At 41.9% G+C, this 12695-nt stretch overlaps 1 protein-coding gene across 2 annotated transcripts in view; it reads right to left on the bottom strand.

The window, feature by feature from the left end:
* Positions 1 to 12695, bottom strand: part of Plcb1 (phospholipase C beta 1) — a 671578-nt gene that overhangs the window by 111087 nt on the left and 547796 nt on the right. For both annotated transcript variants that reach the window (XM_032904282.1, XM_032904280.1), the window contains exon 24: positions 1323 to 1455. In XM_032904282.1, coding sequence (XP_032760173.1) covers positions 1323 to 1455 — 133 coding nt within the window. The remainder of the gene's footprint in view (positions 1 to 1322; positions 1456 to 12695) is intronic.

Genomic DNA, 12695 nt, shown 5'->3' with positions numbered 1-12695 from the left:
TATTTTATTCTCCCCCTGTTTTATCAACTGACTCAAGCGGACGGATCAAATACATGCTACCTCTTGGCACTAGGTGACTGTAGAGCATGCATGAAGCTTAACCTGCCCTCAGGATGGGTTCTATGTGTTAAGAGAACACACACACGTACACACATACATACACACGGTCACCACCACACCACTCACACACACACATACACACACACCCCATTCATACACACATACTCACACATATACACACACACACACACACACAGTCATCACCACTACCACCACACTACTTACACATACACACACCCTACCACTCACATAATACACACACATATGTGTGTACACATACACACATATTTGTACACATACAAACACATACATAGGTATCACACACACATATATATATATACATACAAACACATACATACATATCATACACACACACACATATATATATACACATACAAACACATACATACACATCACACACACACATACACAGACACTCACATTACCACCACCATCCCCACCATCACCCTACTCATACACATAAATTCACATAAGCCCAGTCCATATATATGTATATATAGACTTATACTATATATATATACATACACATACAAACACAGAGATACATATCACACACACAGAGACAAACATCACACTACACCACACACACACACACACACACACAATTAACCAGAGTGAGCTGAAATGCTAATATGAGATGCATTAAAATTATATTCCTCTGAGAAGCAAGAGAAATGAATGCAGCGTTGGTTGATGCGTAGAAGCTAAAGCAGGCACTCCAGTAGTCACACATACCCTCTGACCTGGCTTTCCTCCACTGGCATCGTGCCCTTCAGGAAGTGCATCATCACCTCCCAAATCAAACAACAACAGAGCATACCCTGTTGAGGACTGGGATGATGAGGAGATGACCAAACCCATATGCAAGCCTAGCAGACAGGCTAGCATAGGAGGACATTTAAGGTTACTGGACAATCACATGTTGGCAGAGACTTGAAGTAGAAGCAAGAACGTGCTTCTAAGGCATAGTTGTAAGTTGCTTGTAGAACTCTTCACAAACTCAAACTATCAGTGGAGGGATCATAATTCACCCCCAGATAACAACTAATGGCTGAGGGGGGTTTTAGGTTCTCAGGAGAGCCAAGTGAAGATTTGTGAGGCCTCCTAACGTTCAACCATGCACCCATCCTGCCACCTACCCACCCACATTACACAAAGCCATGCTTATATCCCAGAGCCCTCAGAGGAGCCCAGAAGCTGAAGGTTGGAGTGCTAGCAAATAGCACTGTCCCACCCTTTACCTGGAGCAGGCTGGCTGTGTGGAGCCTGGGAAGGTGGCTTGGGTGCAAGGGTTGTGGTGTGATTCACCCCATTCTCTGCTGGAGTTGTCCTGGTTTCACTTGGAGCCTCGGATGACGTTTCCCCAGGGTCAGCCTACGATCATAAACACAGTTTTAACTTTCCACTTTACACTATTTTTATTTTCTCCCAGTGCCAATAAGGCTACACATTGTGGCATTTTCACCATTCCTTTGGAGTCGGAAATACCAAGTTTGAAGCTGTCAAGAAAGCAAGATTGACGCAGCTTAGTGTGAAATCAAGAAATGGCAGGTTAATTGCACAAAGGGCTCTGGTTCCACTCCAACTTGCCCATTCTCTTGGCTAGAGGCTTCCCACGCTGCCCCTGGATCTCACCAGATGCTGTGTATCAAATGAAAAAATAGCAAAATTGAACACAAACAAAGGACCATAAAGACACAAGTCTGTCCATCCTTTACCAGACTCCTGCCATATCGGTAGACACCAGAGGCTCTGTAGAAGGATGGCTAAGCCCAATGTCTTGGGATAGACACATGTGAGTGAAACAGCTACACTGATCTCAGCCTGGTCCAGAGTAGCAAAGACCGCGCTGCTGAATGAATAACGCAGAAGGAAGTACTATTTTGATTATATGCCACCAGCTTCCACGTCAGAGCAGGAACCGATGTGGGCAAACAATGATGAGTGCAGACGTTAGAGCCAGATATCCTCGGATTCAAATCCAGTCCATTAACAAGTTACTTCTCCGTGCTGTGTCTCCACTTTTATCCTCGAGGTTATACATGACTTAGGGATCCTAATATTGCCTATCTTAGAAGGTGTTTTCCAGGATCAAAACAGGTAATGTTTAGTAAGTAGCTAGAACGTTTTCTGGTTCTAGTAAATCAGTACATGTACAAAAGAGTTAAGATGGTAGGACATTACCGAGAGACAATAATAAATGTATCAAGACCCAGGAGCCCTTCATTCCACCCATTTCAGCAGCTCTGCCCTATTCAAAGTAAACATTCAATAGATGTCTGTTGGATCGATGTTGATCCTTGTAAAGTAATTACCTCTATAGTATATAGTCCTCCAACAGTGCTCTCCCACACTCCAAGTGCCTGACAAGCCCACGGCAAGTTTTGCTGGTGATGACTTTATGTTTCTGTGTACTGCATGTATAAGGTATATTAGAGATGTTTTCTTCCATGGGTCACCTGGATGCCAGCACTGTGGCATTTGGGCATGTAATTGCAAACAGCAGACTGGAAATTTTACCAAAGGAAGGCAGAAGTATAAACAGCATCACTGATTCATATTGCCATTCCCACCCTACCCCCAACTCATTGCTTTTCATCTTTGAAACAAAGCCTTACTCTACGGCTGTGGATGACCTTGAACTCACGATCCTCCTACAGCCTCAGTGTTGGTGTTGGATCAGTCAGTCCCCCAACGCAGTGTTGTCTTAAGACAACAAATAGCACTGTGCATGGGCCAGGCCTTTTCAGTGTACCTGATCTCACTGGGATGGGCGGGAGAAAATACATGTTGGTACTAAGCCAGACATTAAGACAGGAGCCTAGCCACAGAACCTAGAAGCATTAGATTTCACTATAGGAAAAGTACATCTATTGACAGATGGATAACTCTGATTGGTAAGCTCTCGTATGGCCACATTAAATTAGCACCCATTAGGAAAATTCTCCCTAGAGTCATATGCCAAGAGGAATGATGATATATTCTTTGTTCAACCAGACATTGCAAAAAAGAGTCTCCTGGGTCAAATGCTGCATATGGGTTTTTGTTTGTTTGTTCGTTTTCTGTGTTTGTTTCCTATGCTGCCTGATTTTTCCATGCAGGACATATCATACACAGAGAATGCTTTTCTTGAAAAACAAAAAATCAGAGTTAAGGAACTGGAGTTATAAAGTGCTGAGCAGGAAAATGGAAGCCACACCTAAACCCAGGAGAGGCTCTTCTAAGTGGGACAGGCATGGCTCAGTGACCACCTACTCCTGCCTGGTGTTGAAGTAAGATGAAAAACTAAATATTCATGTGAACTTACACTTTTGCAAATGACCTAAAGGCCAAAGTGCACCTCCAGGCTGCATTGGACCCAGAGTGACCTTCTGCATGCTCTAACTGGAGGAGCAGAGTTTGCCTGGAATCCCCAAGCCAGAATGTTAAAGGGATGCTCTGTCTGGAAGTGCCCTGGGCCAGCAGCCAACAAATGTGTAGCTCTCACTTCCTCCATCCTGCCAGACACGTGTCCGGAGAAGAGGGTAAGGAGGCGCTGATTAATAGCGTCTTTGTGTAGTCAGATTTCCCAGAGGGCTCTGAGGATTTTTTTTTTCTGGGGATGAATGTGATACTTTAGTGAGCATAGATGCTAGCAAACAACAAAAGACTGATGTCTGACAGTTTTGCCAGGGGATGGGTAGAAAAGCCCCAGTTTCCCCATCAGGGAAATTGATAACCGAGGCTGAGGATTCTAGGGCTGGATGACGTTTCGTCTTGGCTTCATCTCAGCCCAGCCTGGTGGGCCTCACTTTTAACACCATGGCCGAGTTATCAAAGATGGTACTGAAAGTCAGCACTAAAACCTCTTAAAAGGAAGTCAGAGGTCAAATAGGAGACATGAAAACTTATAGTTTAAGGTCTAAATATTTTAAATGGCAGGCATTCTGTGTTCTATGACAGTGACAGCTTAGGGGAGCATGAATAAAATAGAAAGTCATGGCTAAGATAGGGACGCATAAGAAGGGGAGATAATTCCTAAAGAACTCCCCTGTTGCACTAGAACAACGTTCAAATATATATAAATATATTTATTATGGCTAAATACCTACAGTTGTGAAATACTAAATACTAAACCTTTTGATATTATTAAAAAAAATTAAGTCCTTCCCACTGGATTGATGGTTGAGCTTAAATGCAAAACCCAAATTTTCTGTGCCCAGCTCAAAGGAATCAACACTTTTTACTTTGTTTCTCCCCAGGCCTCTCCATAACGATTACTTTCATATGTTTCAACAAAACAAGGACAAAATGCTTCTCCAAAATGCTAGAAATTATGACATAAGTAAAGGTACCAAAGACACGTTTTTATAAACTTAATTGCAAGACTCCTGGGATCAATTACATGATTCTCAATTAAAGAAGGTTCAGATGATGGACCTTCAGTTGCTCTTACTAGATTTTTGCTTTTAGCCTCTGCCGCCTAGTGGACATATAGAATTACTGCAATATATTCCTCTTCAAAATGAGGCCAAACATGATTTTTAAAATCTAATATTTCATATTTAAAAATTACATCTTTCCAAAGGTTAAAGTAAATGCAAATTCTTTGAGAATATACCACACGTAAATCAGTGAACAGATAACTTAAGTCATTCTTACAGGTTTTGGAGAAGGCAATCTGTGAGGTATGATGTACAAATAAACAGAAAAGACTTGTGTCCTGGACACAGAAATTTGGAGTTTAATAATCAAGCAGCTGAGAATACATATCGTAAGAAATCTGTCTAATGTTTAACATGAAAGTAAAATGCCTTTCAACTATGAGATGTTACTTGGGTTGTTAGAGGAGACGCTATTGGGGTTGTTAGAGGATACTAGTTATACCTGAGTCCTGGGCAGGTAGGATAGCCCAGTACCCACTGAGCTTGCCAACAAGCTTGATACCTAAGTTTGAGCCCTGGGACCCACATGGTGGAAAGAGGGACAAATTCTCAGAGGCTTTCCTCTGAGCCTACACACCTGTGCTGAGGCATTCCTGTATGCACACACTGACACACACACACACACACACACACACACACACACACACACACACACACACACTAAGCAAATAAATAAATAAATAAATAAATATAAAATTCATTAAAATATGCTGTCCCTTCCATGTGGCTTGTTAGGATGACAGCATGTTGCCTTGGACCCTGGTGGGTAAGGGTGAGGTTAGCCATTTTCTCAGAACACCATGAGGGAGATTTGTAATTTCAGGGTACACGATCCAGTCTGCTGAGGACAAATGTGGGCAGTGTGTATGACTTTGTTAGAGACAGAATTTAGATTGAAACAGCTTTCCAAAACATATAGTTAAGCTGTACCTAAACTTTCCACTAGCTGAATGAACTTAGCTATCATACCTGTCCTAGCCCTGAGAAATTCAGACTCAGTCCTGAGAAAAACACATCCTGACTGGACTTTTCCACATGCGTAGGAGTGAAACGCACTGGTACTTGTAGCCCACTTTGAAATGCATTAAAAATAAAAATAGATAAGTGGATAGAGGAGTTTATATGTGATCAAGTGAAGATTGGGACTTAACTGTGGACTGAGATAAGAACATCAATTTTATCATTTTTCACGTTCTACCTATACTTGAAGGTTTCTGAAGAGTCTGGTAGCACAAGTGATGAACAAAAGCTTTAAGTAGTGGGCAAATTTGTCTTCTGCCTTTAGTTTTTGCCTTTCCTTTTTAAAAACCTAACACGCATGAATATTTTTCCCATAAGTATGCATGTGCACCGCATGTGTGCCCAGTCCCTTACAGCGTAGACCAGGGCATTTGATCACTGGAATTGGAGTCACAGATGGTTTTAAGTCCCCATGTGGCTGTTGGGGAACTGAACCTGGGTCTTCTGCAAGAGCAGCATGTATTTTAACCACCGAGCTCATCTCCCGCCCTGTTTTTCAAAGGTCTTAATGAGCACCTAATATGTAAATTAGTTTGGTGTCTTTTGCAATCAGCATCCAGCAAGCTCTTTCAGTAGTAACTAAAATGGAATCCAAAGGACTCTTCACATGTGAAGGCTGCACCACCATTTCAATAAAGCTAGCATTCCCAACACACATTGACCTAGGAGTGACCACTGCAAGTTTAACGTGTGAACGTTTATTAATTAATGTCATTTTCTGAGTCAGAAGTGAGGAGGACAATGTGTGACTTTTCTCAGGAGAGGTGTCTGTAAATATATATCCATACACATGCATATGCATGTGATTTGATATATATCCATTCCAGCATAGTAACTGATGTATATACAGCATTAAAATAACATTTGTTCAACAAATGAATTGATGGATTATGAGGGGAGGAAAACTTCCACTCTCAGGTTCCTGCTGGTACATAAGTAGTAGGCATACTTCATTGGCAAAGACCTGAAACTATAGTATATGTTGAATATTATGCTGAAATCAGGAAAAAAAAGTGTTTGAGTGAATGAACACTAAATCCGCGAACGGAAAGAATGAAGCTGCTTCTCTTCCTGCAGTTGACTCATCACCACAACTGGGGGATTATAAAAATACTAAATGTGAATGCGCCTGGCCCTGCTGACGATTTTATACACGTGCCAGTATCTATGTGACGAAAACCACAAAGTCGCAGGCATTACAGACTCTGAAATGTGTGTGAAATTTGTATAGAGTCTATGCACATGCTCAGAATACTTGTAGATCGTGGTTATATAAATAATTTTACTGTACTGTTTAGGAGAATTACTAGGAAAGGGTCTTCATGTTCATTACAGAGGCAATTTTTTTTTTTAAAGAAATCCACAATCGGTAGTTGACTGAATACATGGAGGCAGAATCCAGAGATGAACAGGGCCAAACACTCATCAGAGTTCCCACCACCTCCCTTAGAACATTTTTAACAAAGTTTCTGAGGAAGTCAGAACCACTGAACTAGAATGGAAACAACGAAGGTATCTTGGCTCAGCCCGCAGCACCCTTTGCATCCATTCTGCAGGGGCGGAGCTCTGAGATTAAGCTGGATTGTTTTGCATAGACCATGGCCCGACAGTACAGAGTGGGGACGTTCAGAAAGACTTCCTCCCGGAGCCCTTCCTGGGTTTCTGGGACTAAATTGTATTTTGGAGGAAATGGGATGGATGAGCTTTATCTGGGGAGAACCACACCTTTGCTAGAAAGGATACGGGGCTCCAAAGGAGTAACTCTCTAAGTGTGGCCATCACCAACGTCACTTCAGATCCTTAGAAATGCAAATTCCAGGGTTTACTCCAAACCATCTGCATCGGACAGGACTGTGCCTGGGTGCTGACACATGCTATACACGGAGAGCCCTGCTACTAAAAACCAGGAAGTTTGTTAGTCATGCAGAATTTTACGCCCTGTGCAAGATTTCATGAATTGGCATTATATCATGATCTGTGGGTAATTTTTATGCACAACCAAATTTGAGAGTTTTGCGCTAGAGCAGGGAGAGAGCCTTCATTAATTGAGAGCCATACTTTTGCACTCCGTCTGCTGTTGGGTACGGTATTGGCAATGATTCCAGTGTTTTGGGAGGGTGAACCTAAAGCCCTGATCCGCAATCCACTGAAAAATGTCACTGCGCATGTAGAGTGCTGTGCTGGAGCAAATCAGTCGTTGGTTTGCTTGAGTTCCAGTGGCTATCGGGGCCTCTTGTGACGTCTTACTTTGAATTAAGTGAATCGCTCATAATTACAAGAAATCATTTCCTTCTCTAAAAATGGTGGCTACTCTGATTGCCTTAGGGCATTCAAAACACTGACATGTAACATGTAGCCGAGGGGTGAAAAGGAAGGTGTCATTTTTTTTTCTTTAAGAAACAATTTCACTGACTCTGAGAATTTCTCACAATATATTTTCCCTCTCCTCCAAATGCTCCCATTCTATCTACCTTTCCCCAGACACCCAACTCCGTGTCTTCATGTCTTTAAAATTCAGGAAGTCCAATATGTGCTGCCCATATACTCTTGAGGGTGGCACCATTTAATGGAGTTTGGAGGGTCCACAGGGCCACATCCTTAGAGACAGATGACTCCCCATCCCTTGGCAGCTATCAGTTGTCCACAGCTCCTGAGATGAAGCCTACCTCTCTGCTCTATGCTGTGCTTTTGTCTGCCTTGAGCTTGTGGAGGTTTTGGTCATTCTGTCACAACAGCCATGATGCCCAGATCTGCCCAGATGCTCTTCTGTCAGGGAGACTATGAAGAACCCTTCCTTGCTAACAGTTTCCGGAATATTACAGCTGTGTCTAGTGATGGCGCAGATGTGTTTTACTCAAAGCAGGCTCCGCAGGCCAGGAGATTCTGTCAGTGGAGCTTATTATTAAAGAGGCTGAGTATCAGGCTCATACCCAGACCCACGGAATCAGGCTCAGCATGTCACCATCGTGTCTTGATCTGGATGTAAAGTTTGGAAACATGCTGGTCCACATTAGGAGTGGAGAGATCACATCCCAACTCCTTTGTTTATAAACTCTGTGGCCCTGGGTGAGAAATTTAACCCTTGAGTACCTCCATCTCCTGATCTGCTAAAAGGGGGAAGAAATTATGGATATCTTAAGGTATACCTGAAAGAAGGGGCTGGCAGCTACTGCCTGCAATCCTAGTTACTTAGGGCAGGGGGATCAAAAACTCATGACCTATCTAGGATACACCATGAGTTCAAGGCCATCCCTAAATAATAATAGCTTGGGGTGTATCTCAAGTGAATACTTGTCAAACCAACCAAAATCCAACTAACGAACCAGAATGTCACATACGTTAGTTAATACACTATCAGGTACATGGAAAGTAGCAATGTTCATTATATTTACCTCCCCCATCCTCTGATATGCTGCAATAGATCACTATTGCTAAAATAACAATAAATACAAGAAACACTCCCCACCCCTACCCCCAACTGCCAGATCCTAACTTCTTGACATATGGCCCAGGGCCCGAGATGCCTATCACAGACAATTACAGCCTAATCTCTAACAGCTTCTAGTACCTCACCCCAAATGGCCACTAGGGAGGAAACAAACCTACTTCCTCCCAGGGTCATAATCCCCTTTCTCTCAGGCAATTTGCCTGCTGTGTTTTTATCTAGAATGTACATTACTTAATAAAAGTTTTCTATGAGGCAGGCAAAGGCATTTGTCACAATACCTACAAACCTTGGTTTTAACCCTGAGACTCCACATTGTGGAAAGAGAAATGATTCCCACAAACTGAACTCTGAGCTCGGCAAGCACCCTGTGGGACATGCATGTGCACACACAAGTGTGAACAGTCATGATCATGTGTGTCCCCATGCCTTGGACATACCATTCTCAGCATGACACTCATGCTCAAATGTTTCATTTTGACATTAAAGTCTGTATGGAATATTCTCTAGCAGATATATTGAGTCACGGTTTTTTCTTTATAAATGTATTTTAATGTAGAAAACAAGGAGAGTTGCTGATATTTTATTTGGCGTCTTACATTAGGGTATCTGAGCTTTAATTTTTTATTAAAATTGTAGACAAAATTACACACACAAACGGCATCCTAGTATTGTCTGTATCGATGACTGGCCATGCCTATATATTACTAAAGAGTTTCTTTTGTTGCTTATGTTTAGTTTTTAATTTGATTTGTGGAGAAATACCTACAACTGCTATAACCCTAAGATTGAGGATTGAGATTATGTTTTTGTTTTTATTCTGCAACGTTGTTGACCAATGGCTCGAACGGTGATTTTTAAAATGACAAAAGTACTCAGGTGGTAAGGGACACAGCAGTCATCCCAGAAGATGGGAAACAGATACAGGGAGATCTACAATTTGGGGCCAGCCTGAACTATGTAGCAACATGCTGGATAAAAACAAAACAAAAACAAGATGAGAAGAAAAAGAAGGAAAAAATGAAAGGGCATGCAGAAGGTCTCCATGTGATCTTCTAACGCCCAACCGTAATTTATATATTACACAAATATAAACATCACAGTCTGGACTCAGATGATTAAAGACATAATCTGAATTATGTCTGTTTCACATGGTATATAATTCATGCCGGTTAACTGAACCCAGGGGGAAACGTCAGATTTAAAATTATCCTAAGAAGGTAACCTATTATCCTATTAGAACCTAGTAATCTTTTACAGTTCACTGATGTTCAAAGAGAAAGGGCTTTTAGGAGCATCATATTCAAAGAGTCAGATGGAAGATGTCTTTGTTACTTAATTAGGGTCTCCAGCACCTAATGGGTCCTGGAGAGAATTTCTGTTAAGAAAAGTATGGCTGCTTTTATTTTTAGCAGCCTCCTTCAGATGAATGCACATCATAAGTTCACTTCCTCTCCCCAGCTATTCACGGTCAAGACCATACACATATAATTCTTCAGTTTCAAAACCAAGGCTGCGGAGGAGTTAGACAGCTTTGTGGGCAGTGGGAAGGACGGTATTGTGGTATTATTTTCTCTGAGAGGAGTCTGTGGTTTTGAAGCTTCTCCTAGAGAGGGGAAATGTCCAAAATAATCTAAATCTAACCATATACATATATATATATATACACGTACATGTATATATATATATATCCGTATCTATCTATCTATCTATCTATCTATCTATCTATCTATCTATCTATCTATCTATCTATCTTTTTATTGGATATTTTTATTTATATTTCAAATGTTATCCCCTTTCCTGGTTTCCCGTCCATAACCCCCCTATCCCATCCCTTCTTCTATGAGGGTGTTCCCCCACCCAAACACCCACTCCTTCCCACCTCCTTGCCCTGACATTCCCCTACACTGGGCTCCAACCTTAGCAGGACCAAGGGCTTCTCCTCCCATTGGTGCCCAACAAGGCCATCCTCTGCTACATATGCAGCTGGAGCCATGGGTCTGTCCATGTGTACTCTTTGGACGGTGGTTTAGTCCTCTGGCTGGTTGGCATTGTTGTTCTTATGGGGTTGAAAACCCCCTCAGCTCCTTCAATCCTTTCTCTAACTCCTCCAATGGGGACCCTGTTCTCAGTTCAGTGGTTAGCTGTGAGCATTTGCCTCTGTATTTGTCATGCTCTGGCAGAGCCTCTCAGGAGACAGCTATACCAGGCTCCTGTGAGCATGCACTTCTTCCATCAGCAATATCGTCTGGGTTTGGTGTCTGTATGTGTATGGGCTGGATCCCCAGGTGGGGCAGGCTCTGAGGCTCTTTGTATGTGGTGCAGCTCTTGGTAAGTGATGCTGAGTGTAAACTGAAGCATCTGAGCGACCCAGTGGTTAGAGTAGGAAAGGTTCTCCACTGCCTCCATCCATCTCCTTAGAGAGACGATTCACTCTGTGATAGAGAAACAATCTGGGAGGTACCATCACCAGAATGCTCCATCATAGGACTTTCACCAATGGCTGCTTCAGCTGAAGAGCGGAACCATTGGTGCCTGCAAACGGGCCTTTGGTTGAGTAATTCTTCCCTAGAGACATCAGGCAACAGACAGGTACAGACAGGTCCCCTACAGCTCCTGTGCCTACATACTATAGCTCTCGGTTTAGAGATTTATGGGACTCCTGAGAGTGTGAACAGTGGCTCTCAAACTCTTGTGCCTTCTCTTGGATTCTTTTCCTTCTGTTTGTTTTATCCAACTCTGAAATGCTTTTGGTTTATCTTATTATATTTTATTATTATTATCCCATAGAATCATATTTATTTTCTAATGAGAGAGAGAAAGAGCACTGATCCAGATAGGAGGGCAGAGGAGGAACTTGGAGGAGCAGAGGAAGGGAAAAACCATAATCAGGATATATTACATGGGAAAACATTTATTTTCAATCAAAGATAAAAAAGTAAAAATAAATATAAATAAATAAATCTTCTTATTGCCCCATGGAACTTCCTCTAAGATATTTTAGGCCACAAGCATAGTCTTACCAAATTAAAAAAAACAAAAAACAAAAACAAAACAATTTTTGATAGCTTATCAGGGCACAGAGCAAGAAACTTAGAAACCAATTGCAAGAGAAGCCACATGAACTACACAAATAAGTGGAGATAGAATTATACACTCTTAAATCACTGATGGGTTACTGAAAAATCAGGGAGGGAATTAAAAATGTTTTAGAATACAATGAAAAGAAAAGATAATTTATCAGAGCCTCTGTTATGCTCCCAAGACGATTGTAAGAGGGAGGCTTGGAGCTTAGTGCTTACTCTGCTGCATCCCGGTGAGCTGCAACAATGAGCTGGCCTGGCCGGTGTGTGAGCATATGCATGTCATGATGCCCATGTGTGAGCACATGTGTGTCATGATGCCCATGTGTGAGCACATGTGTGTCATGATGCCCATGTGTGAGCACATGCATGTCATGATGCCCATGTATAATTTGACTTGTAGGAATTGCTTCTCTCCTTCTACCACATGTGTCTTAGGGATTGAACTCAGGTAGTCAGGTTTGGTGGCAAACACCCTTACCCACTAAGCCTCTCACTAGCCCTTGGTAAGTATTGCCTGTACTATAATATATCACAAATCACTTGAAAAATCATTCATTTTACATTAAAAGCAAAAGAAGATACAATGATTTAATGATGATTTAGTGATTTAGTTGCTAAGTCGACACAGAAACATCTAGA

Source organism: Rattus rattus, chromosome 5 (genome assembly GCF_011064425.1).
Source record: "Rattus rattus isolate New Zealand chromosome 5, Rrattus_CSIRO_v1, whole genome shotgun sequence".
NCBI classification, from domain to species: domain Eukaryota; kingdom Metazoa; phylum Chordata; class Mammalia; order Rodentia; family Muridae; genus Rattus; species Rattus rattus.
Note: the sequence above shows the minus strand (reverse complement) of the source record. Positions and strands in the feature narration are given on the sequence as shown.